This window comes from Myotis myotis, unplaced genomic scaffold (assembly GCF_014108235.1).
Source record: "Myotis myotis isolate mMyoMyo1 unplaced genomic scaffold, mMyoMyo1.p scaffold_m19_p_10, whole genome shotgun sequence".
Lineage (NCBI taxonomy): Eukaryota > Metazoa > Chordata > Mammalia > Chiroptera > Vespertilionidae > Myotis > Myotis myotis.
In genome coordinates this window covers 69,610,283-69,635,588 of record NW_023416314.1, presented here as the reverse complement: position 1 = coordinate 69,635,588, position 25,306 = coordinate 69,610,283, and the positions used below count along the sequence as shown (strand labels likewise).

The following is a 25,306-nucleotide window of genomic DNA, read 5'->3' as shown; positions in this document are numbered from 1 at the left end:
TGTGCGTGGGCTGTCAAGAAAGCCGCTCCCGACGCGCACGTCGTTACGTATGCGTTGGGGGCGGAGCCTCCCCGTGCGCGGCGACTGGAGGCGGTGCTGGCGGCAGCTAGAGGCTTCACAGTGCGGCTCGCGGGCTGGGGGCAGGAACTTCGGGGGCGGCGGTGGAGCCGGCGCGGACAACGACGACCGCAGGAGCGAACCCTCGGCTTGTCGCTCGCCATGCCGACCGTGGAGGAGCTCTACCGCAACTATGGCATCCTGGCCGATGCCACGGAGCAAGTGGGCCAGGTAGGTCCCCGAGCGGCCTTCAGGGCCCTGCGCTCCGCGGCCTTTCGGGAGCGCTCCCGGGGCCGGGGCGGGAGGGACCGCGCTGCGCCGTCCCGCGAGCGCCCGGCCGCGCCGGCTGTTGGGTCGCGGAGGGCCCCGGTCTGGGAGTGTGGAGCCCGGCGGCCCCCCTCCGCCTCCCTGGGGCAGCCTTTCCTCCCAGTGGCGCTTTCGAACTCGGCCTCCCGGTAGTTCTCCCCCCGAGCCCCAGTCCTCCTCCTCCTCCTCCCCAGTGGAGTTCAGTCCCTCCGAGGACGAGAGGGAGAGTTCAGACATGTCTTTCTTTTGAGGTCACAACCTGCTCTTCATTTAGGAGACAGAAGTTTGTAGGGGGCAGAAAAGAAAGAAAAGGAGCCTTTCGCCCGGACTTGAGGGAGGGCTCGGGATTTCATTTATTCGGGACCTACCGCCACCCACCGGGACGCTGTGCCGGGCGCTGCAGGTACAAGTCGGACTGACCGGCGCTCTGCCGGGATGTATCCTTAAAGAGGGAGGCTGGCGATGCATCAATAAGGACGATAGGTTCTATTTAACTTTTTAATGAAAAGTGTTGTAAAATATGGCAGGGCCGTGCGGGGGCAAGGAGCGTGCAGCGTTATAAGCAGAGGTGTCGGCAGCAGGTCGGTCCGCGGCGTGGGCCCGGACGCGCGTGGAGGCGTGTGGTGTCCGCACCAGCCGGGGCCGCTTTGTGAGTTTCCCAGCCCCGGGGACCGGGACGTTGAGGAGTTGCTCGCTGGGCGTGTGCCTGTGTTTTGTTGGGAAAAGAACCAGGTTCTCCCGGAGGGTAACCTTGACTTGTTTTTGTCCGAAATCCCATGCCATCTGTATTTCCAGGGCTTAGAACTTCATGGGGTTCTCCTGCTGGAAGGAGGAAGCGGACCATCCTAGAGCTACTGGCGTGAGCGAGGCTGTGGTACTGCCCCCTCCCGGTCCCTTCTCTGGGCATGTGTCATTGCTGAGCCGAAGGCGGGGAAATGTTGGAACCTTGTTTTAGCTTAATCTAGAATTGTAAATAGACAGTTCCAAGTATCACGATTTTCCTCCCCTACATACTTCCCGTTTCAGTAGGGAATTTTTTAAAAATATATATATTTTATTGATTTTTTTACAGAGAGGAAGAGAGAGGGGAGAGGGATAGAGAGTTAGAAACATCGATGAGAGAGAAACATCGATCAGCTGCCTCGTGCACACTCCCCACTGGGGATGTGCCCGCAACCAAGGTACATGCCCTTGACCGGTATTGAACCCGGGACCCTTCAGTCTGCAGGCGGATGCCCTATCCACTGAGCCAAACCGGTTAGGGCTCAGTAGGAAATTTTGACGTCACTAATAAGAAATATAAGCTGCCTGTTGTAGATGTATATAAGGTGTGGGTTATAGATCGGCTGTGGCGGAGAAACTGTCTGCCCATTAAGACAAGGTGGGAAGAACTGTGGTCAGTCATAGTTTGATTTTGTTGTTGTTCCTAGAAAGAGGTAGTAGTGAAGATATGCTCATTCACTGTGGCTGAGTTGGGGAAGATTATAGTAAACTAGAGGCCCGATGCATGACATTCATGCAAGAGTAAGCCTTCCTTCCCCCTCGCCTGCCGGGGCCCCGGCTTCCCTTGCAGCCCCGGCTTTTTTCGGAAGGTCGTCCGGAAGGACGTCCAGTCTAATAAGCATATTATGCTTTTATTATTATAGATGTTCTCCCTGAAATTGTACATCAGCAGAGGGAATGGGTAGAAGCTACCACAGTGATTCTCAGTCAGTTTACAGATGTTTCGCTCCCAAAGAGGTGGATCAGGAATCTTGTAGGGAAACTTCGAAACCCTATACATAGTGATGTCCCATGTCTCCACCTTCATTTTTTTAGTTAAAATTTTGCAATGTTGATTATTGCAGGTGTCCCCCTTCCCCTCCCCTTGCCCACCTCCACCCACCCCCACCTCCCTATCCCTTGGTCTTCATCCCACTATTGCCCGTGTCCATGGTATCTGTCTATATATTCTTCAGCTAATCCCTTCACCTTCTTTATCCAATCTCACCGCCGATCACCTCTCCTCTGGCTCCCGATTTCATTTGTTTGTCAGTTTATTTTGTTGATTAGATTCCACACATTAGTGAGATCATGGGGTATTTGTCTTTCTCTGACTGGCTTATTTCACTTTAGCATAATACTCTCCAGATCAGTGATGGCGAACCTATGACACGCGTGTCAGGTGACACACGAACTCATTTTTTTGGTTGACTTTTTCTTTGTTAAATGGCATTTAAATATATAAAATAAATATCAAAAATATAAATCTTGCCCTAACTGGATTGGCTCAGTGGATAGAGTGTCCGCCTGCGGACTGAAAGGTCCCAGGTTCAATTCTGGTCAAGGGCATGTACCTTGGTTGCAGGCAAATCCCCAGTTGGGTGTGTGCAAAAGGCAGCTGATCGATGTTTCCCTCTCATCGATGTTCCTAACACTCTATCCCTCTCCCTTCCTCTCTGTAAAAAAATCAATAAAATATATTTTAAAAAATATATAAATCTTTGTTTTACTATGGTTGCAAATATCACAAAATTTCTATATGTGACACGGCACCAGAGTTAAGTTAGGGTTTTTCAAAATGCTGACACGCCGAGCTCAAAAGGTTCGCCATCACTGCTCCAGATCCATCCATGCTATTGCAAAGTTTAAGAGTTCCTTCTTTTTTACAGCCGTGTAGTAGTCATGGTGTAAATGTACTGCAGCTTTTTTATCCACTCATCTACTGATGGCACCGATGGGACTTTTTCCAGATCTTGGCTATTCCCCACCCTTTTGCTGGAGTAGAAAACCGGTTGACAGCCACCTATTTACAGTGTACGATAGGGCAAATGGAAGCCAAACTTGAATTTATCTATGCAGCATTATGGATAATTGAGAATTGCTTGCATTCCCCTCATATGTCATCTTCAATTATAAATACTACCAGATTAGATTGAGAGATCTCTCTCAAGAGGTCAAAAATGTCTTTCTCAATGTGCTTAGGAGCCGTAAGTTTGGGAAAAAGCAGAAAAGGCACCTTTCCTTCAGACTTCACTGAGGGCCCATGATTTTATTTATTCAGTACATTTTTTGAGTGCCTACCATGTAGCAGACACTGCTGGGCGGTAAGATTTTAGCACAGTTCCCTGTAGATGATGGGAGATCAGTACCTGCATGACACTGTAATGATAGCTGTCAAGCAACTACTTAAGACAAAAAGACCTCTGCATAATGAAGTGAATTCTGAGGGACCTAAAGCTGAACTAAACCATAATGCTTACAAATTCTCTCTTGTGTAATACTTCATCTCTTTTAGGAAAAAAAATATCTAAAACTGTTCAGCAAAAAAGGATGGTGGGTTTTAGGATTCTGCTTGTGAAATTTAACTAACAAAAGCAAGAGCCAACTTAATGGAAGAGACATTGCTTGCTTTTTTTTTTTTTTAAGGAGAGAAAGTTTTCATTCTTAGTGTTGCAAAGCCTAATTTTCAAGTTAACTTAGATTTACAGTCAAGATTTAAGTTTCCTGATAGATACCTATCTGGACACTTCTGAGACCAGATAGGTATCTATTCGAGGTTCTTAGTCCAGACCTTCCTTCTAATGTTGATTTTCACCCTTTGACAAAGAGGTGAGTACCTCAGTTACTCACGTTGCTGCCATGAGGGAGTGCCCTTGGCACTACTGTCAATACTAAATAAGTTCTCTGAGGTTTTGTCAGCTAATTTTCCTCAAGCAGATCATATTTTTCTCTTTTTTAACCTCCTGCACTATGTATTCATTTATAGAACTTCAGATTATATTTTATTTCATGTGAGGACTTTGCTTAGTTTCTTGCTAAATTGCAAACACTCTTGGAGTTAAGGGTTACACCTTTTACAGTTGTCCCTGAATAAGACGGTGTGACCTGTGGCAGTCCACTCAGACCATGCACATGTATTTTCTGATAAGCAAACTGTGATTGAGAAGTTGTAAATGAAGCCTTATTTAATGCCTCAGAACCTTCCAACCCCCTGTCACCTTTCCTCGTGTAGCTCCTGGGTTCTGCCTACTTACTGAGCCTTCCTTTCCCCATTCTGCATCTGGCTCCTTCAGTTCTCCTTCCTCTGCTGATTGTCCCTTTACCTCCCGGCCCCTTTCCACTGTGCTCTGCCCAGGGCTTCTGACCAGCCATCATAGAGCTGTGGCCCATCATTATTTTAAATTGTGCTTCAAATGATTATGAATTTATTTAATGGTAAAGTGTAAATACTTAATTTGATGTAGTCAATTTTTTTTTAAAGTTTAAAAGACAAACACCTGTTAAGGGACTGTGGCACTTAGGGTTTTCTGGGGCGGGTTTTCTAAGATTAGATCCTTACACAGGAGTACACTGGCTTTTCAGGGTGGAAGAGTATAAACTTTACTGACTTATATTTCATGAAATAGCATTATTTTAGTATCTTTTTTTATGGAATGTATGTTTTTTTAGAACTGATTTTTAGAATGTGTTTTTTAAGTAGGTTGGCAGTATATGACCTAACCTTTCGATACATAGAACACTTTATTTTTGATTATTTAATAAGGGAATGTCCTTAATTGAGATTCTACTGTACCTCAGTAACTTTGCATCCTGCTTTATTTAACTAAATTTTTGGTAGTTCTGTAATTCATTAGATATTTATTAGTTATTCCCCTCTTGATGGCCTGAAGTATGCTCACATATCTAAAGCACTTAGCGAATTGCCTTATACAGAGTAAACACTATCCTGTTTACACATTTGGTATCATTATTATAATGTTTAAGGATTAAGGTTTTCTAGTAATTAAAAGTTTTATCCAGATGTCCAAACAGGAGATGTAGCTACAGTCTCCATATTTATTACCGTTCTTGCCAGGTTGATCATTGTTGTTTATTGAAAGGACTGATTTTGGAGGCAGGAGTATAGAGGAGGATTCAGAACTAGTTGACATGAGTATTTGAAGGAGAGCACTTCTGAAATTTTTTTTTTTAAAGGAAACATGAGTTTTGAATGCATTATTCTAATAAAAAGCTAAATATGTGACATTTGAATCTTAATCCAAAATTGGCTGGCTATATAGAATGAATTATCATTTTCATATTCTAAAATGTGAGGCAAAGTAAAGCTTCCTAACCTTTGTCATATTGCTTAATTTCAGGAATGTATCCCCTTCACCTGCTTTAAAGTGCTAATTGGAAACAAATATATTTAAATACATGTAACAATTCTTCGAGGATTCTACCACATTCATTACAATTTTTTTTTTAATCACCACAAAAATATTTATACTCAAGTAGCATTTATATAATAGCAGATTTAAAAAATGCTCAGTAGTACAGCCCTGCTTGCAACACTAACATGTCATCTGGTCTGAGCAGCCAGTGGCACAGGTATCCTGAGTGTATCGAGCGGCTCTCATTCCAATTTTTAAAGCACGATGCAGTCACAAGGCTGGGGTCAGTAATCACTAGAATGAAGAAGTGTTGGTACATCAACAAGCTTAGTTGCTTTTTCCACTAAAATTAGAGTCATCCTTCTCTCTTTCCCTACTCACAAATAACTCATGGGCGGGGGGCAGGGAACAGATGGAAGGAAGGTAGGTGTCCAATTTAAGCAGTAACACTCCAAAACAAGCCCTATTTATAAGCTTAGTCTTTGTAAAATTTTACTAATTTAGGTTCAACAAGTTTGTTTAGCTTTCATCATTCAAAATTGTGTTTCTTTTCTGTTTTATTCTTTCAGCATAAAGATGCCTATCAAGTGATATTGGATGGTGTGAAAGGTGGTACCAAGGAAAAAAGATTAGCAGCTCAGTTTATTCCAAAATTCTTTAAGCATTTTCCAGAATTGGCTGATTCTGCTATCAATGCACAGTTAGACCTCTGTGAGGATGAAGATGTATCAGTAAGTGTATGATTGATGCTTTTCAATAAGTTTTCAGATGTTGCCATTTCCAGACATTGTATGTGCATGGTTCATATAATTAAGTACCAGTCATCTCAGTGCCTAATAAAATACTGCAATATGGTTTGGCACAATGTCATACCATTTCTCTACATTTGAGAAAATACTTTGCTCTTTCACCACCCTTCAACTGTGAAAAATGCATAGAATTACAAGATACTTTGTTTTGCTTATTCGTTATTCATGGTTAAAAATGGGTTGTGGCCATTATTTTATAACTCACTAGAGGCCCGGTGCACAAAAATTTGTGCACTCGGTGGGGGTCCCTCAGCCCGGCCTATGCCCTCTTGCAGTGTGGGACCCCTTGGAGGATGTCCGCCCCAGTGGGGACCCTCACCCCATGGAGGTTTGGCCAGCCAGGGTGAGCGGCTGATGGCTGTTTTCAGGCTGGCCACATCCCCTTTACGGTGAGGGGGTCCCCACTGTGGTGCCTGACCAGTCTGGGTGAGGGGCTGAGGGCCGTTTTCAGGCTGGCCAAGCACCCTGGTGATGTAAGCTCCCAGCCTCTCCCTTTTTTTTTCTTTCTGAGATTTATTTACCTTCTATAATTGAAACTTTGTTGCTTTCAATGGAGCTCAGAGCCGGCTCCTGCTCGCTCCAGCTCCGTGGCCATGGCTGGCTGAAAGCAGGTATCTGCGGTTTATTTACCTTCTATAATTGAAACTTTTTGCTTTCAGTGGAGCTCAGAGCTGGGCCACGGCAGGCGGGGAACCTTGGCTTCCTCCATCACTGGAGCAAGCAAGCCTCCTGCTCACTCCAGCTCTGTGGCTGCCGGCCGCCACTTTGGTTGGGTTAATTTGCATATAGTCGCTCCGATTGGCTGGTGGGCGTGGCTTAAGGTGTAGCGAAAAGTACGGTCAATTTGCATGTTTGTCTTTTATTAGTATAGGATTATACATTGTGCATATGAAATGAGACTAATGTTAGTTTTCAATCAATTATGCTTACCTTAGATATTTAAAGTTTTAGTAGTATTACATCATAAAACAGTTTCAACAACCCTAAATATTTTTCATAGCAGGAAAATATTTGATATGTGTAATAATTTTATAGGATAACTAGAATAAGAAGAATTAGCCTTTAACATTTCTGGCTGCTGATATAGGTTTCTGAGAATTTTCAGCTATTATTCATGACTTTCAAATGAAATTTGTGAATTAACATTTCATGCAGAATTTGCTAGCTGTAACTCCCATACATTTTTATGTTAAACTAAATAAGCCAAGACTACATATTTGGAGTTAAATACATAAAATATTCACAAATGTTTATTAAGTAGTCAATACTGAAAATTGGAAAGTAAAATAGTTACTAGATATGACATTGCCACTGTAGACTTTCTTAAGGGATACATATTATGTGCCCTAAAAAAAACAACAACAAAAACAATAGCTGTGTATAATCAATATGTAAACCATCGTTTATAATCTCAAATCTGTCTACTCCAATCAGATAATCATATTTAATGTCTCTTCCCACCACATTTTATTTTAGTTATTCTGTGAAGCTTGAATGCTAAATTGAAGCAAATTATTTCTGAAACTGCTAGAATTTTCATGTTTTATATTTTTGTGATTCATCTGCCCCCTAATTAATGGTTTTTCTGTGGTTTTAGTTTTTTTTTTTAAGATTGGGTTTGTTGTTTTTATTGATGATAGTATTTGGTTAAATTTTTGTTTGAAATTATATCCAGATTCGACGGCAAGCAATTAAAGAGCTTCCTCAATTTGCCACTGGAGAAAATCTTCCCCGAGTGGCAGATATTCTAACCCAACTTTTGCAAACAGGTAAGGAATATTAACATTATCCTTTTAATGAATATGACTTCTCCAGGCTAAAAGGGGTCAATTGGTGAGGAGGAGAACATAGGTAATACTTTCAACAATAAAGATTTAAGACAAAGATAAATAAATTCATTTAAATAATAGTATTTAAATCTGCACTTTAAATATATGTAACTTCTGTCAAATTACTCTGTTTTTAGCTTTAAAAAAATTATATTTAATAGTTTGAAACTTAATGACTTGTGACTATCCAATTCCTAGTGTTGTTTTGTGTTGAATTCTGCTTATAAAGGCAAAATTACTAGATTCTTTGGGAGATTTTGATGCATCATGATCTCCTCCCCTCTAACTTCCTATAGTTTCATAATTGGACCATCCTATCTACTAGAGAAACATGGTAATTAACTGTAACTTCGCTACCCTTCCCATTGGCTAATCAGTGAGATATGCAAATTAACTGCCAGCCAAGATGGCGGCCGGGAGCCAGGCAGCTGAAGCGAACATGAGGCTTGCTTGCTCCAGTGATGAAGGAAGTCAAGGTTCCCCGCCTGCCTCAGCCCAGCTCTGAGCTCCGGATGCAACAATGTTGCAATTATAGAACCTAAACAAACCCCAGGTACCTGCTTTCAGCCAGCACGGCCTCAGAGCTTAGAGTGGCCAGTGATGGCAACAGAGTTTCAATTATAGAATCTAAACAAACCTAGATACCTGCTTTCAGCTGGCAACGGCCTCAGAGCTGGAGCCGGCTCTCAGCTCTAGTGATAGCTATAGAAGGTAAATAAATCCCAGAATTAAAAAGAAAAAAGGAGAGGCTGGGAGCTTCAGTCGCCCACCAGCCTGAAAACAGCCCTCAGCCCCTCACCCAGACTGGCCAGGCACCCCAGTGGGGACCCCCACCCTGAAGGGGGTGTGGCCAGCTGCAAACAGCCATCAGCCCGTCATCCAGGCTGGCCAGGCACCAAGCGGGACCCCCACCCTGATCCGGGACACCCTTCAGGGCAAACCAGCCGGCCCCCACCCGTGCACCAGTCCTCTATCCTATATAGTAAAAGGGTAATATGCAAACTGACCCTAACAGCAGAAAGACTGGGAATGACTGGTCACTATGACACACACTGACCACCAGGGGGCAGATGCTCAATGCAGGAACTGCCCTCTGGTGGTCAGGGTGCTCTCACATGGGAGGAGCTCTGCTCAGCCACAAGCCAGGCTGATGGCTGCCAGAACAGTGGTGGTGGTGGGAGCCTCTCCTGCCTTCTCAGCAGCATTAAGGATGTCCAACTGCAGTTTAGGCCTGCTCCCCGCTGGCAAGTGGACATCCCCCGAGGGCTGCCAGGCTGCCAGAGGGATGTCTGATTGCCATCTTAGGCCCAATCCCCCAGGGAGCAGGCCTAAGTCAGCAGGTGGTCATCTCCTGAGGGGTCCCAGACTGCGAGAGGGCACAGGCCAGGCTGAGGGACCTCCCCTCCCCCCCACGTGCACAAATTTTTGTGCACCGGGCCTCTAGTCCTATATAATAAAAGCCAAATATGCTAAGTGTCTGGTTGTCCAGTCATCCATTTAACCAATCAAAGCATAGTATGCTAATGATATGCTAAGGCTGCTCAACTGCTCGTTATAACGTGCACTGACCACCAGGGGGCAGAGGCTCCGACTGGTAGGTTAGCTTGCTGCTGGGGTCCAGCCGATTGGGACTCAGCCAGACAGGCCAGATATACCTGGAGCCTTCCCACAGCACCCCACCCAGCTGGCTAACCTCCCATGTCCCTCCCCAGCCCCTATTGTGCACCAGTGGGGTCCCTTGGCCTGGCCTGCACCCTCTCACAATCCAGGACCCCTTGGGGAATGTCGGAGAGCGGTTTCGGCCTGATCCCACAGGCCAGGCCAAGGGACCCCACTGGTGCACGAATTCATGCACCAGGCCTCTAGTCTTAATATAAAACCTTTCCAGGCATGCTATCTTAGGTTCTCTGCCTTTTTAAGGAAGTTGTATTTTCTCAGTACTTGAGAGAATTACTTAAATTATGTGTCTCAATGTAATCCATGAGAATCTATGTTGAATCTTAAGTTTGAAAATGAAGCAGATGATATTTTTCATTTATTTTATGCGTTGTACCACTTTTTCTCTTTGTAGATGACTCTGCAGAATTTAACTTAGTGAACAATGCCCTATTAAGTATATTTAAGATGGATGCAAAAGGTAAGGCCACTTCTTGTTCTGAATTGTTCTTCTTAGTCTGATGTCTTAAAAATTGGGGAGTTTGGCACAACTCATAAAAGATAAATTCTGGAATTCACCCACATATCTATTTCATGAAAATATTAAGTGTTCTTTTTAAAAAAGCTATTTAGCTCAAGAGGTTTATGAGTTGAAAACCCAGCAGAAATAATTGCAAAAGCAGTTCCAAAATGCCTGCGTTTTATTTATTATTAGTAATGATAAGCCCAGCTGGTGTGGCTCAGAGGTTGAGTGTCGACCTATGAACCAGGAGGTCAGGGTCTATGCCTGGGTTGCGGGCTCATTTCCCCAGTAGGGGGTGTGCAGGAGGCAGCCAATCAATGATTCTCTCTTATCATTGATGTTTCTATCTCTCTCCCTCTCCCTTCCTCTCTGAAATCAATGTAAATATGTATTTTTTTAAAAAAGGGTAAGTCATGCTCAGTCTAACTCTGAATCCATGAAGAAAGCATATGGTCACTTACAGTTGAAGCTGTAGAAGCTTCATACTAATTTAACCAGTATCAATGATACTCAGGATGTTTATTAACTCACTTGAGAAGAAATACTATAAACTGAGTTATATTTAAAAACTTCATTATGATATAGAATTAACTTGCTACACAAAACTATTTTGTTTTGCAGGGACTTTAGGTGGCTTATTCAGCCAGATCCTTCAAGGAGAAGACATTGTTAGAGAACGAGCAATCAAATTCCTTTCTACAAAACTTAAGACTTTACCAGATGAGGTCTTAACAAAGGAAGTAGAGGAACTTATACTAACTGAATCCAAAAAGGTAAGCTTCGGTCGTCATTTAATAGAACTTCTCTAAAGCAAAAGCATGTATTTGAACTTAGCAGTATTCATCAATGTATATAAAATGACATATCCCATTAGAACCACTGTAGAATTTCAAGCTTTTCTTACATTGTATTTTGCACTTTGCTTGCTTGTAATGATGAATGGGTGTTAATTTAAAGGGATGCGATCACATTTAAATCCTTTGTGATTGCTAACCTCAAAATTTATGCATTTTCCAGGAGTCTACAGATCAATTCCTTCAGGAAATTTTACCTAATTCCCACCCCTCTTAGGATAATCTCTCAGTATTTTGGATAGTTTCAAAATAAAAATGAAATCACATTGAGATGACCTATTCTTTTCATCCTACCCCATGACTCCATAAGCTCTTCAAGAGCGTGCCCCCAGATCTAGCATAAGTATAGAAGCTGAGATTATCAAGATGTGTCACAAGTAATTTTCACTTATGAAGTGTAAAAGTTTGGGAATAATTTATTTTTTTATATGTTTAGGAAAATTCCAAAATTTTCCTGATATTACTGTTCACTTGCTTACTAATAAGATTTTGTCAGTGAGAGAGGAAGGAGCAGTTATTCAGCTGGAAATGTCATCATATTTTATTTATGCTCCAGCTAATAATCTGGTGGAATACGTCTTCTATTTTGTATGCAATTACCACATTAGCGTGAATGAGGCAGCTTTTAAATATAGGAAACTGGATCTGATTTACTACATAATTTCTTAATCTTTATTTTGCTGTCACTCCCAAAAGAGCCTTTTTAGACTTATTTTTTTCCTTAGCTACCCTTTTATGAATTTTTAGTGCCACAGATATACTCAATATCTTTTTATTTACTGTATGCACATTTGTGCTTTAGACATAAAAAAATTTTCCAAGAACCAAATTTGCCACTTTGGAGACAACATTGTACCCCATCTATAATAATAAAAGTGTAATATGCTAATTAGACTGGACGTCCTTCCAGACCACCTTCTGGACAAAGCTGGGGCTGCATGGGAAGCCCAGGTGCCTGCGGCCAGAGGGAAGCCCAAGTCCCGGGTGCCCGAGGGAAGCCAGTGCCAGCAGCCGAGGGAAGGAAGGCCTACTCTTGCACGAATTTTGTGCATCGGGCCTCTAGTATGGATAATAATGTTCTACTCTAAAGTTAAATTGACTGAAGCTAGAAGTTATACTCTCATCAGTATTGCAGAAACATTAAGAGCAAACTGCCTTTAGTAACTGAAATAAACGTTACATTGCTTTAATATTGATCTTTCCCATTCAAGTGGTAAAGACACTTGTTTTGAATTACTGTCTCTTTCCAGGTCCTAGAAGATGTGACTGGTGAAGAATTTGTCCTGTTCATGAAGATACTGTCTGGCTTGAAGAGCTTACAGACAGTGAGTGGAAGACAGCAACTGGTAGAGTTAGTGGCTGAACAGGCTGACCTAGAACAAACCTTCAACCCGTCAGATCCCGACTGTGTGGACAGGCTCCTACAGTGCACTCGGCAGGCGGTGCCCCTCTTCTCGGTGAGTCTTGGTTTTACATGGATGCTATTTTCATTACTCTGTTAGCTTCTGTGTTTTCTTTTTTTAACTATATTTTTATCGATTTCAGAGAGGAAGGGAGAGAGAGAGATAGAAACATCAGTGATGACCCCACACTGGGGATCCAGCCCACAACCCCAGGCATGTGCCCTGACCTGGAATCCAAATGTGTCCTCCTGGTTCCTAGGTCAATGCTCAACCACTGAGCCACGCTGGCCGGGCAGCTTATATTTCTATAGATATTCACTTGAGCATTCTCTTCAAACCTTTGCGTAAAAGTAGTAACATAGTGGAATCAATATTTAGTTTATGGGGGCTTGAGTAGGCTTGGTGAGAGACCAAAGCAGCAAGAAGTTTCTTTAAAGTCTTTCTAAGAGACTTTTTTAAAATCTTGAGAATTTTGCATCATAAATTATAATTTGGCTGAGTTTCTAAAATACTTGCTTTAGTAATTTAACCTTTTTCTTAAATTTTCTAACAGAATGTTGTTTTAAGTATATATGCTCTTTATCTCTGACTTTGTGCTATTTCTAGCCATCAGTGTTCTGGGATGTGCATACCATAGTTTAAAAAAAAGTTTAAAGGATCTATCCTTTGTGAAAATGTACAATCTGAAATTCAACACTGGAATCTTCCCCAAAATTTGGAACAGTTAAAAGATATGTAGATGTTGCCCTGCCCGAGTGGCTCAGTTGGTTGGAGTGTCATTCTGTGTACCAAAAGATTGCTGGTTAGACCCTGGTCAGGGCTCGTACAGGAGGCAACCCATCAATGTTTCTTGCATTCTCTCTCTGTCTCTCTCTCTCTCAAAAAAATAAAAAATAAAATAAAATAAATCAAAAAAAACATATCCTCAAGTGAGGATTGAAAAAAACAAAGATTTATAGAGGTTATTTCTGGGGTGCTCTGGGGTCTGCACTGCATTGTATTTGTAGCCACAGTGCTTGATGCTGTAGTGCTCAGTGAGCATTTGGGGAATGACATTCTACTGTTATATTTGAGAGAATGTGTCTCCCTTTTTTGACAACTCAGTGTTTTTTGTTTTTTTACAGAAAAATGTGCATTCCACAAGGTTTGTGACTTACTTCTGTGAGCAGGTTCTACCTAATCTCAGCTCCTTAACTACTCCAGTGGAGGGTCTTGATATACAGTTGGAGGTAAGAGAAGATTTCTCCTTCTGGTACTGAAAAGCCATTCTCATATTTTAATTTTAATAAAAATATAAACCACTAACTTAAATCCAATTTCTAAGACAATAGAGGTCTGGTGATGGCTAGCAAAAATCTGTCCTAGGATGAATTACATAGGAATGATTTATGAATTCAATTAAAGGTTGTTGCAATGGGAAAGCATTGCTTATAGTGTTCATTGTAGTCAGTCTCTACCTTTGTAGTCTTAATACTTTTAAATAAGGTATTTAACTAATAATAGTTCCCATCTCTATCCTCAACTGATAGAGCTGGATTAACACAAAATATCCTTTATCCTTTCTCCAATAGAATTGATTACTCCATCTCTCTCCTTTGTATCTCAGCTCTAATGTTTATATACATTTTTTCACAACATGTGTAATACTTTACATTTACTTATCTCCTCACATTTAACCATATTCATCTTCATATCCCCAGAATCTAGTGCGGAGCCTGATTCTGAAAGTCACTTGATGATTGTTGAATCAAACTGAAGTATGAAAATGTACTTCCTGCATAGGTCTTTGGGGTAAAAAAGACTCATTGTACACTGTAGTTTGCTTCAAATGTTCTGGGTTTAGCTTATCAGACTGGATTGAATAAAGCAAAGATGAATTTCAAGAATAGTGGCAAATACAAGAGACTAAATTTTAATAGCAAATGAGGCCTTCTCTAAGTGTTAATAAATAGTTATTTGCTGCTAACTCCTAGCCGAGTGGTTCCCAATGTGGAGCACACGCCCCACAGGAGGGCAATTTGATTTTTAAGGGGGGCTATTCAAGATGGTTATTAACAGTGAGTTTTTTTCATTTCTTATGGTTCTAGGGGCCTCAAATACAGTATATAAATATACATTGTGACATATTTATGCATTTCAGCTCTCTATTATATGTTTTGAAACTTTATTTGCTATTTTTTCATATCACTTCGTTTTGTTTTGTTTGTTTTTTACAATTTCTTGGTGATTTCTTTCTCAGTACTTCAACTGTCCTTTTGTTCTTTTATTTTTCTCTTTCATGGATGCCATGTCCTTTGGAAGCTTGTTTAGACCAAGTAAATGGCCTTTTAGGCTTCCTCCATGTGAATAGAAGTTCACTTTTTGAATAATAAAGAATTATTTGTCACAGGCGGGCATCCAGATTTTGGAGATACATAGGTGGGGCATGGCCAAAAAAAGTTTGGGAACCACTGCCCTAGCCGATTTGGCTCAGTAGATAGACCAAAGGGTCCCCGGGTTTGATTCCAGTCAAGGGCATATTCCTCGATCACAGGCTCCTCCCTGGCCTGGGCCCTGGTCGGGGCTCATGCAGGAGGCAACCAATTGATGTTTCTCTCACATCAATATTTCTCTGTCTTTCCCTCTCTCTTCCACACTCTCTCTAAAAATCAATGGAAAAATATCCTCCGGTGAAGATTTTTAAAAAAAAATGTTATTTGCTGTTAAGAGTACTTCCTCAGTTTTTCTACAAATTGTCAAGTTAGTTAATGTATTTGTCACTTTTGCATTGTATTTAGCACTATCATTATTAACCTGTAGCAGAAAATAACATGTATATTCTTTTCCTTATTATATTTGATTGTTGAAAATTCTGAGAGCTGGGTGTTAGGGTCTTGCCCTGCAACTGCCATATATTATTATTTGACCTTTAGTTTCCTCAACAGTAAAATATAGGGCTATCTCTCTAAATGATTTTTTTCAGGTCAAACATTCTGATTACATAAAAGTACAACTGAAAATTAAGCAGTCTTAAGTAGTTATCTAGAATCATTCTTATTTTACAGTTCTTGCTTATTCAAGAAAATAATATAACAGTGAATTGTGTATTTTAGGTATTGAAACTGTTGGCGGAAATGAGTTCATTTTGTGGTGACATGGAAAAGCTAGAAACAAATTTAAGGAAGTTGTTTGATAAGCTATTGGTAAGAACTCCCCCCTCCCCCATGGAAATTATATAGCCCCTGAGTATAATAGTGTAGTATTAATTTCTAGATTATGGAGAGCCAAATTTTGAAGTTACAGTATTAAACAATATTAGCAAGTGCTGTTAGCTGCTCAGGCCACATGTTTTCTACTTTTTTTAAAAAAAATCTATTTTTAATCTTCAGCATTTTTTCTGTTGTTGATGCTTTGTATGAAGTATAATACAGGATTTATATAGTAGGGTGTTCTGCTAGTCCTCTGTCAAAATATTTTTTACATCAGTTGCATTTCGCCAGGTTGCTGTCCAAGGCCTGGTAGGTTTAGCAACTAGGAAATGAAGTCATTTAAGTCATAATTGTAGAGAAAATAGGCTGTCTGATAAAATCATCAGAGTCACCAAATTATTTTGTTGGGTGTGAGCAGTTATGACGCAGCGATAAGCATTAGGTCCATAGTGTGAATGGAGTCATCCAGTATCTGTAATACCTACTAGGGTGCCTTTGGTGGTACTTTTTGAATGAAAAAAGAGTCAATACTTAGAGAATATGGACTAATATTCAAAGAAGATTTTTGGAATTAGCCTAATGTAGTAGGTTAAGATCATCAACTGATGAGGTTAACCTAGGTTGACTAACTTTTTCACCATAGGAAAGATACTATGCTTTCAGAATTCCACCTACATTGAGTGTCTAATGAATGTTAGCTACTTTCATTGTCATTGTTAGTAGTAGTAGCAGCTATAATATAGGTTAATATGGAGAATTGACAGTGTAGATCATTGATCCAAAAGGTCTAAAGACATATCTTACTTAAATTTCTGATCTTGGTATGTTTTAATGCTTCATGCCTTACCATAAAAGCATGCCCTACAATTATATGCTTATAATTATTTAGAACAGATTGCAAATATCTCTGTATCTTCATCTCTTAGGAGTACATGCCTCTCCCTCCAGAAGAAGCAGAAAATGGGGAGAATGCTGGTAATGAAGAACCTAAGCTGCAATTCAGTTATGTGGAATGTTTGTTGTACAGCTTCCACCAGTTGGGTCGAAAACTTCCAGATTTCTTAACAGCCAAACTGAATGCAGAAAAGCTCAAAGATTTTAAAATTAGGTGATGTATGATTGAAGTAGTCTAATCCTTGGCAAAGACGATGGTTATCTGATGCTCCCTGGGTTTATTTTCATTTTTATAAGAGCTGTTTTCCCACCCTGCCCCATTCCAGTGGAACAAAATAGAAGAGCCACAAAACAGAAATGGATGCAAACATATAACATCTGTCATATATGGGAGAGAAAGAACTTTTCCCAAAAAATGGACTCTGGCTCTCCCCACTTGCTTTATGATTTGGGCAAGTTCTAACACCCCAAGTTAACAAATTTACATCTTAAATTTTGAAATGCTTAGCTTCTGTATCATCTGTTACTGTTCTCTACTCTTTGGTAAAGCAGAGGTTTAATATGAAACATTTGATCAGAAGCAGGCAACTTAAGTTACTCTAGCAGGTTAGTGTGGTTTTGCCAGCTTCCAACATGGTGTACTGTGTTGGGCCAAAAACTGCAGGTGATGGTGCAGCCCATCAACCTCATCTTCAGATATTTTCAGATTCAGAGATTTTAGATCTCAGATTCAGGTGTGACTTCATGAGCAAGAGAATATGCGGATAGAGTGCTGCCATTGGTTATGATGCATATGTGAACCTCATATTAGATGGTACAGAAGATACTCATTCTAAAACAAACTCAGGAAAACAACTGGGCTGGATCATGTTAAAAGGAGTTAATATTACTCTGCTCCGAAGTGTCTCCAACTAGAAATGACTAGTTGAAGTCAGAAATTGTTGAGAAGGCAATACAGTTTGTATTTTTTAGGTGTTGTTTGTCTAAGTTGAAGTAGAAAAATAAAGTTGAAGTGATAATTTGCTAATTAACAAATACTTCTTCCTTTAGGCTGCAGTACTTTGCACGGGGCCTGCAGGTTTATATCAGACAACTTCGTTTGGCTCTCCAGGGTAAAACAGGCGAAGCCTTAAAAACAGACGAGGTAAGAATACTGAGTCACATCTCAAAAGAAATTTTTATAATAGCCACCATTTATTACCAATTCAGACTGTATTCATACATTGAAATGTAACATGTGACTTTATTTGAAATGGTGCTATAAGTCTGTGTTGTGATACATGATGTTAGAAGATTGTCTACATATTTACTAAGTTATATTTTAGTTACTTGCTAAGTTATATTTTTGTCATCGTTGCAATATCTTGAATGTTTCCAATGTTTGTGGAAAATGTTACCAAACTTAGATACATACCAATCTTTCCCTAGGATCTCATTAGGAGTACATACTAGTATTGTTTAAATATTAATGGTTGTCATATTTTTAATTTCATCTTTTTGAAACCCAAATACTAAATTGGGGCACAATATTAGGAAAAATATTATATTGCTAATTCTATACCAAACTTTGTTTGTGTTGGGATATTTGGTTCCCTGGTTTCATCTATTGTGATCATTCTTCATCCCAATCCTAGTGAAATATTTTTTTTTTAATTCTTTTTTTTTTAATATATTTTAATGATTTTTTACAGAGAAGAAGGGAGAGGGATAGAGAGTTAGAAACATCGATGATGAGAGAGAAACATCGATCAGTTGCCTCCTTCAAACCTCCTCCTGGAAGATGTGCCCGCAACCAAGGTACATGCCCTTGACCGGAATCGAACTTGGGACCTTTCAGTCCGCAGGCCGACGCTCTATCCACTGAGCCAAACCAGTTAGGGCCCTAGTGAAATATTTTAAGTTTTCATCATGTCTATCTTTAACTTAAACTGATTATACTTTTAAATATATTTTTATTGGTTTCACAGAAAAAGGGAAAGGGAGAGAGAGATAGAAAAATCAATGATGAAAATCATTGATTGGATGCATCCTGTACATATCCCACTGGGGATCAAGCCCTCAACCTGGGCATGTGCCCTGACCAGGAGTGGATATGTGATCTCCTGGTTCACAGGTCGATGCTAAACCATTAAGCCTCACCTGCCAGGCTAAACTAATGTATGTTTTTTAAACTGATTATTTTTTAAATAATTCCTATGTGCATATGACCTGTCCCTTACTCATTTTTTCAGGTAGATTGTAGATAACACTTTAATGTTCTAATCTGTTAAGATTATTTACTTTCTTTGCCATCTTTGCACTGGTTTATAGGAAAAAGAAAAACAAACAAAAAAAACCAGGAATAATGATTCTGAAAGAGTAGTGTAATAGAATATGCATTGTAAAAGTTATTGGCATTCTATTTTTTTTCTTTTTGCAGAACAAGATTAAAGTTGTTGCATTGAAAATAACAAATAACATCAATGTTTTAATCAAGGTAATAATTATTCCTTTCTTACCCAGTCCTCCCAAGCTTGCTAGAAAAGTAGTGTTTTACTTCTGAACTACTTAAAAATATTCAAAAGAAATACTTATTTGTTATTGATAATTTTATCCTGAAACTTGAAATCACATTTAGAAAAAACTTAGCTTCAGTTTCTTAAGTGTTGTGCAAAACAAAGGGATTAATAATAGGTGTACCTTTTAAAAAAAGAATTATTTTTAATATATACTTTTCTTATTGACTTCAGAGAGGAAGGGAGAGGGAGAGAGAGAGAAAGAAACATGAGTGATAAGAGAGTCATTGATTGGCTGTCTCCTGCATGCCCCATACCCGGGATCGAGCCCACAACCCTGGGCATGTGCCCTGACCTGGAATCCAAATGTGACCTCCTGGTTCATAGGTTGACACTCAACCACTGAGCAACACCAGCAGGGTAGTAACAGGTGTAACTTTTAACAAAATTGTCCTTGTTTAGTTTTTTTCTTGCAGCATTTTTTAGGACCAGCACAAGAGCGAGAAAGATAAATTAAAGCTTCCTTTCCTAAAATTAATCTTTAAGATGTCTCCCTGTTTCTTACCCTCACCACCCAACCACTCCACTTACCATCAATATATAGAAATCTTGTCTAATTTTGTCTCTTCAGGATCTCTTCCACATTCCTCCCTCTTATAAGAGCACAGTAACATTATCCTGGAAACCTGTACAGAAGGTTGAAATTGGGTAAGAATTATATTTAAAAAGAATTTAAGTGTTATGATTTACAAATATGAAAATCTGAATTCAGATGTTATATTTACTGTACAAAGTAGTACGTTATTAAGTGGTTCTTAATAAGATGTTAAAATATGACTATTAGAAGTATGACTTAAAATATAAAATCTAATTCCAGTACTTATAAAATAAACTGATGGAATACAGCCCTAGATTTTTCAGCCTATTTGTATAACGACTTTCTGACAAGTTTTACAAAATGGTTCACTTGCATATAGTCTTTGAAGTTACGTATTCTAGATTATTTTAAAGCCTTGTAAATCTTTTTCGATGTCTGCATAACTAAGACACAGTTAATTTGATGACATCAGAATGTTATTCCTTTTTTCTGGTATGACTATCATCTTTAGAGTGCCTATGCTAAATTATAAGTCCCTCTGATTTAATGCATTTTTTTTTATTGCGGTTCTTTTTACTGTTATAGGCAAAAGAGGGCCACTGAAGATACAACTTCTGGTTCACCACCCAAGAAATCTCCAGCAGGACCAAAAAGAGATGCAAGGCAGATTTATAATCCTCCTAGTGGGAAATATAGCGGCAATTTGGGCAACTTTAATTATGGTGAGCGTTTCCGTTTGGGTATAAGCAGTTATGCGAGATTAGACAGAGATTGTGTTGTACTTGATTTTCATTATCAGTTATATATAGTGTTATAGCTGTTTTGTGTGATTTTTCTGAGTTAGCTTGGGGAATTAGAGCTATTGGGGAAACATTTGATCCGGTTCCTTTTTAACACACACTTGTGGGCTCATTGAACTGAGCATGTAGCACCAAGCACTTAAAAGAGAAAAATATGCCTTTTGTATTCAGAGGAGCCAACAGAAAAAAAAGAAAGGAAATTGGCATGAACCATCCATTCCTGGTATTCCCTGTTCTAGCTTCAGGGCAAGACAATCTGTAGGGATAGAGCTATAGCTTCTGGCAAATGTGGTGTTAGTGATCCTCCCTGGTCCTTGTCAGCCTACTGCTTGTCCTCAGTACATCTAGTAATATTCTGAATGTGTTCACTGGGGTAATAAATATGATGGTTCCATTTAAATGGTGTGGATACTGATCAACTTAGAATAATGTGTCATGAGAGGTGACTTTGAATCAGATCCCATTCTATTAAACATAAATATTGGCTAAGCTGGAGAAAGATCTAGTTAGTTATCTAACTCACGAGTTTCTGGAGGAAAAAAAAATATATATCAAAACATCACCCAAATAAGGTAATTATATTTCTAGCCATAATGGGAAAAAAATGGGTTGCAGTGCCGACTTAATAGGAATTTTTCAAGTATCCAACATTATGGATCCAAAAATAGCAACACAGTTTCTTTTTCATGCTCCTAATAATATGCCTTCCGCAATGAGGAAGTTTGAAAGTTCAATGAAGAGATTTGATCTCTGGAATTAGAAATTTGAGACTCTTAATTTATGTATGATGAAAGTCCAGGCTTGCTGATAACTTCAATCAATTTTCTTTACTGGAAAGACTCCTCAGGAATATGTCTCTGGAGCTATAAAAGAGACTGCCTAATGAGTCAACATCTTATTCTACCATATGACACATGTGACTTGATTTTTCAGCAAAAGATGTGCTTAACACATTGTATGCGGGAAACGTATTTATATGTTTTATGTATTTATATGTTCTACCAGTGTAGTAGAGCGCGGGACACGTATTAATACGTTTTCTATAGACTAGCGGTAGAATGCGGGTAACATAAATATGTAAACTAAAGTTATCGTAATTTTACTGAACATTGCCATTTGCGCAAAAAATTAGTAAAAATGGCCTGCGCCACCTGTTAGCGCATGATTAAAAACTACCCGCAAACAATGTGTTAATTTATAATCAGTAACCCAAATACCATATGTATACACATCATCACTTTTTGGCAGCATCTCTGAGCAGCAGCTCATATATCTGATTAAGCAGGGAGAAAAGCTGTCAGCATTTATATCTATACTAGAGGCCCGGTGCACGAATTTGTGCACGGGTGGGGTCCCTCTGGGTGGCCTGTAGGGATCAGGCCGAAACCCACAGTCCAATACCGCCTGCAGCTCCTACCTGCCACTCCCGCTCATCCCGGCCCACTGTGCCTGCTGTGGGCTTGCGCCCAATCAGTCCCAATCAGGAGAGGCTGGCACTGCTGCAGCAGCGCTCACCAGTCATGAGCCCTGCATCTGGCACCCGCTCAAGGGGAGTGGCCTGTGGGATCGGGCCAGGGAGGGACAGTGGGAGGGCTCCAGGGAGTGTCCAGCCCATCTCGCTCAGTCCCAATCAGCCAGACCCCAGCAGCAAGCTAACCTACCGGTCGGAGCATCTGCCCCCTGGTGGTCAGTGCACTTCATAGCAAGCTGTTGAGCAACCTTAGCATATCACTAGCATATTATGCTTTGATTGCTTCCATTGTTCTGCAGTTTGGTCTGTTTGCATATTACCCTTTTATTATATAGGACTCTTGAGTTTTGGTGCTTGAAATATGATGACCCAAAGCAAATTGCCTATTCATTGCATTTGAAAGGAAAATTGTGTCAATCTAGCCTAATATTTCATAATTGATCATTGATAGTTTAAGATATTTTTCAAAAAAAAAAAAAAAAAGATATTTTTCATTTATGTCACCAACTTTTGAAAGCCAGTTGCTTTTTTTAATTTTATTTTAAGTATAGAAATTTTTAGTTTCATTAATTATCTGTGATAGTGATAAGCATCATAACATTGTGACCTTGAAACATCTTTGTTACTAGGGTACATTTAATTGCGTACCAACTATAACTATATTTTGCACCTTGTTATATGTTCTTTGATGTACATGTTGTCCTGGTTTTATGTACAGAATGAATCTATGGATGGTGTAGCAGAATACCAATGCTGCTTTTATAGCGCCTACTGTTTCCTTCAGAGCACTGAGCTACATTTGCTGTACCATGAAGTCCTGAGCAAGACCTAAACCCTTGTTCGCTTTTTCGTAGAGCAGAGAGGAGCCTTCAGGGGAAGTAGAGGTGGCCGAGGTTGGGGAGCACGAGGAAATCGTAGTCGGGGAAGACTCTACTGAATAAGACATCTCATTCTTCAGCATCGTCATGAGCTTAACATACTTAAATTCTACTACTCATTGGATTGCCGGGGATGTCCCTTAAAAGGACTGCTGCCTTCAGCTAAAAACTTATTGTTCTTTATACCTTTGTATGTATGATCTACTTTTGTAACAGACCATGGTTGTGTCCAAGGTAAAACCACAGCGATATTTTTGGATGCTTTGTGCGCAATCTTGTTTTTGCAATATCATCATTATTCAGACTTCATATTGTGAATCTTTTAAACATCTTAATAATTTGTTGAGAGCTATTCAAATCTAAAATATAATGAAATTCTATTTCTGATAACTGGTAAAGATGATCAGTTTTGAAAGCTTACTGATTTTCTTCTCCCCTCTGTCCTTTTCCCCCAATATATAGAGAAGAGTAATGGTCAATTTTAACATTTGGTTTTCATTGGGTTTTTTTAATAAAGCTGCTAGGCAATGGTTCAGCATTCCTACCTAGTGTACTAAGAGCAAAATACTTAAATGTAGAAATATTACATTTTTAGGAGAATGTAAGCTGCTTTGCACTGCTTACTTAACTCTTCTCCATATGTTGTGATAAGCTTTTGAATATGGGATCTTACTATTTGAATAGAAATGTGTATGTATAATATACATACATACATAAGATATATATGTGTGTGTGTGTGTATATATATACATATATATATGCATGCTGACGACACAACATAAATCATTTTTTAAAATTCCAGGAACAGGTAATCTTTGACATGGTGATTACCCTTTTGAGGCTGAATCCATTATTAACTTGTTATCTAGGTTTTCTTCCCAGTAGTGAGGGATTTTGAGTCCGTTGCACTTACATGATTATTGTTATTTAAAACTGAAAATAAACAAAGGCTGCATTTTCAAAGATGAGTTTGGCGATCCCTTTTGGAGAAATATAGCCAAAATACTGAATCTGATGTACATATAGGTTTCTACAGGATGACACAGAATAATTTAGAATTTGGGAATTGAATAACCAGGGCAATCCAGGAAAAGTGACTTGATAACATGTTCTACCAGTAATAAGGGATTCTCTCTGTTTGCTTTTGCCACTTTGAAGATTTAACTTCTCAGGTTATTAATCAAAATTATTGTATAAGTTAGCCAATAGAATATTTAGGTTAAAAAACAGATGGGGGGTTTGTGGAGTGTTTAATGTCATGGGCATTTTTAGTAGCATAGGTCCTTAGCTCTGCATTTGAATGTTTCATATATTTTTGTTTCACAGTTAATATTCCCTCCCCAAGTTTGCTACTCAAATCCAGTGTCTGAGTAACATTTTCTAGTAGTTTGACATATTTTTTGAGGAGTAGTTAGTAATTCCAATGGCAGTGTCTTCAATACTGTTAACCCTTACATTGGGGAAAAAAACAAAACCCCTTTGTTAGAAATACTGCACATGTTTATGGGATAAATATTTTTTGAAGACTAGAATTATACAAGTGAGCATAAGAAATTGGTCAGCTTGATTATGGAGTGGTGGCAATAATCTAAACATTCCAAAAGACAATGAGCTGAACCTAAGCTCCCTTGGAATCTGAACAGACATAGGAATACGGAATTGCTATTTGAAAACTGTGACCTGGTGGCCGAAAGCCATTTCAAGTATAGGAACTGTATTAGGACTACAATTATATAAATTTGAACTTTAGGGGTAACTTTTCCTCTCTTTTTTAAAGAGTATTGTAAACTCAAAGCTGAGCAGAATTGACTCTACTTTAAGTTTGATATTGAGTTGACTGTGTTTCTTCCTTTGCCGCCTCATTGTTCCCCTTCCCTTTCCTAAGGCAATAATGCACAACTTAGGTTACTTTTGCTTCAAAAATTTGAATGAAAAACTTCATGTCATGATTGTTTTTCTTTTGCAAGACATCTGTTTATCACATTGTTCAAAAGTAAGTGTTTCCTTATGCTTTTGAAATAAATTTCCTTTTGTAATTTTGTTTTGTGTCTTGATGTGTTATGATTATGATACCTTCAGATTCTTGGATATTCATTAAACATTTATTGATTGCTTTTCATGTGCCAAGCAGTGTATCGTACCATGAAAATACAAAGATAGACAAGCTACTGCTCTGCCTTCAAGAAGTTCAGTCTTGCAAGTTATCTTTAATTTTCATTCTTTTGGATTTATTTTTAGAAGCTAACTCACTCTTCTGAAGAAAGGGATTTGACTCTAATCAAAGCAAAACATCCGATTCTTGCCAAATCATGAAATATTTCCATCCTCAAGTTAATATGCAAAAACAAGTTGGAACTTCTTAATCTGACTACCAGCCTTGATAAAAAAAAAAAAAAAAAAAGTCTTCCTG

General features: G+C 39.4%; 1 protein-coding gene and 1 pseudogene across 6 annotated transcripts; both read left to right on the top strand.

Annotated features, from left to right (window-relative positions):
- The first annotated feature begins 83 nt into the window (after positions 1 to 83).
- API5 (apoptosis inhibitor 5) lies at positions 84 to 25,306 on the top strand. 6 transcript variants are annotated; one of them, XM_036326153.1, is made up of 14 exons: positions 84 to 288; positions 6,068 to 6,229; positions 7,983 to 8,076; positions 10,208 to 10,273; positions 10,937 to 11,088; positions 12,420 to 12,626; positions 13,697 to 13,801; positions 15,665 to 15,754; positions 16,687 to 16,868; positions 17,705 to 17,798; positions 19,074 to 19,130; positions 19,781 to 19,857; positions 20,333 to 20,469; positions 22,873 to 24,937. In XM_036326153.1, exons 1-14 carry the CDS (start codon positions 220 to 222, stop codon positions 22,953 to 22,955), a joined length of 1,575 nt encoding a protein of 524 aa, XP_036182046.1. In that variant the 5' UTR covers positions 84 to 219; the 3' UTR covers positions 22,956 to 24,937. The 6 variants fall into 6 exon arrangements, with proteins under 6 accessions (XP_036182046.1, XP_036182045.1, XP_036182041.1 ...); XM_036326148.1 differs by lacking the exon at positions 22,873 to 24,937 and adding an exon at positions 25,028 to 25,306 and having other exon boundaries at positions 86 to 288; XM_036326151.1 differs by having other exon boundaries at positions 87 to 288; positions 22,737 to 22,874.
- LOC118665121 lies at positions 17,246 to 17,697 on the top strand (annotated as a pseudogene).

Coding starts and splice junctions, on each gene's coding strand:
- API5 (XM_036326153.1), top strand. CDS start 220: ATGCCGACCGTGGAGGAGCTCTACCGCAACTATGGCATCCTGGCCGAT. Junction 6,230..7,982: donor GTGAGGATGAAGATGTATCA/GTAAGTGTATGA, acceptor AATTATATCCAG/ATTCGACGGCAAGCAATTAA. Junction 11,089..12,419: donor TACTAACTGAATCCAAAAAG/GTAAGCTTCGGT, acceptor GTCTCTTTCCAG/GTCCTAGAAGATGTGACTGG.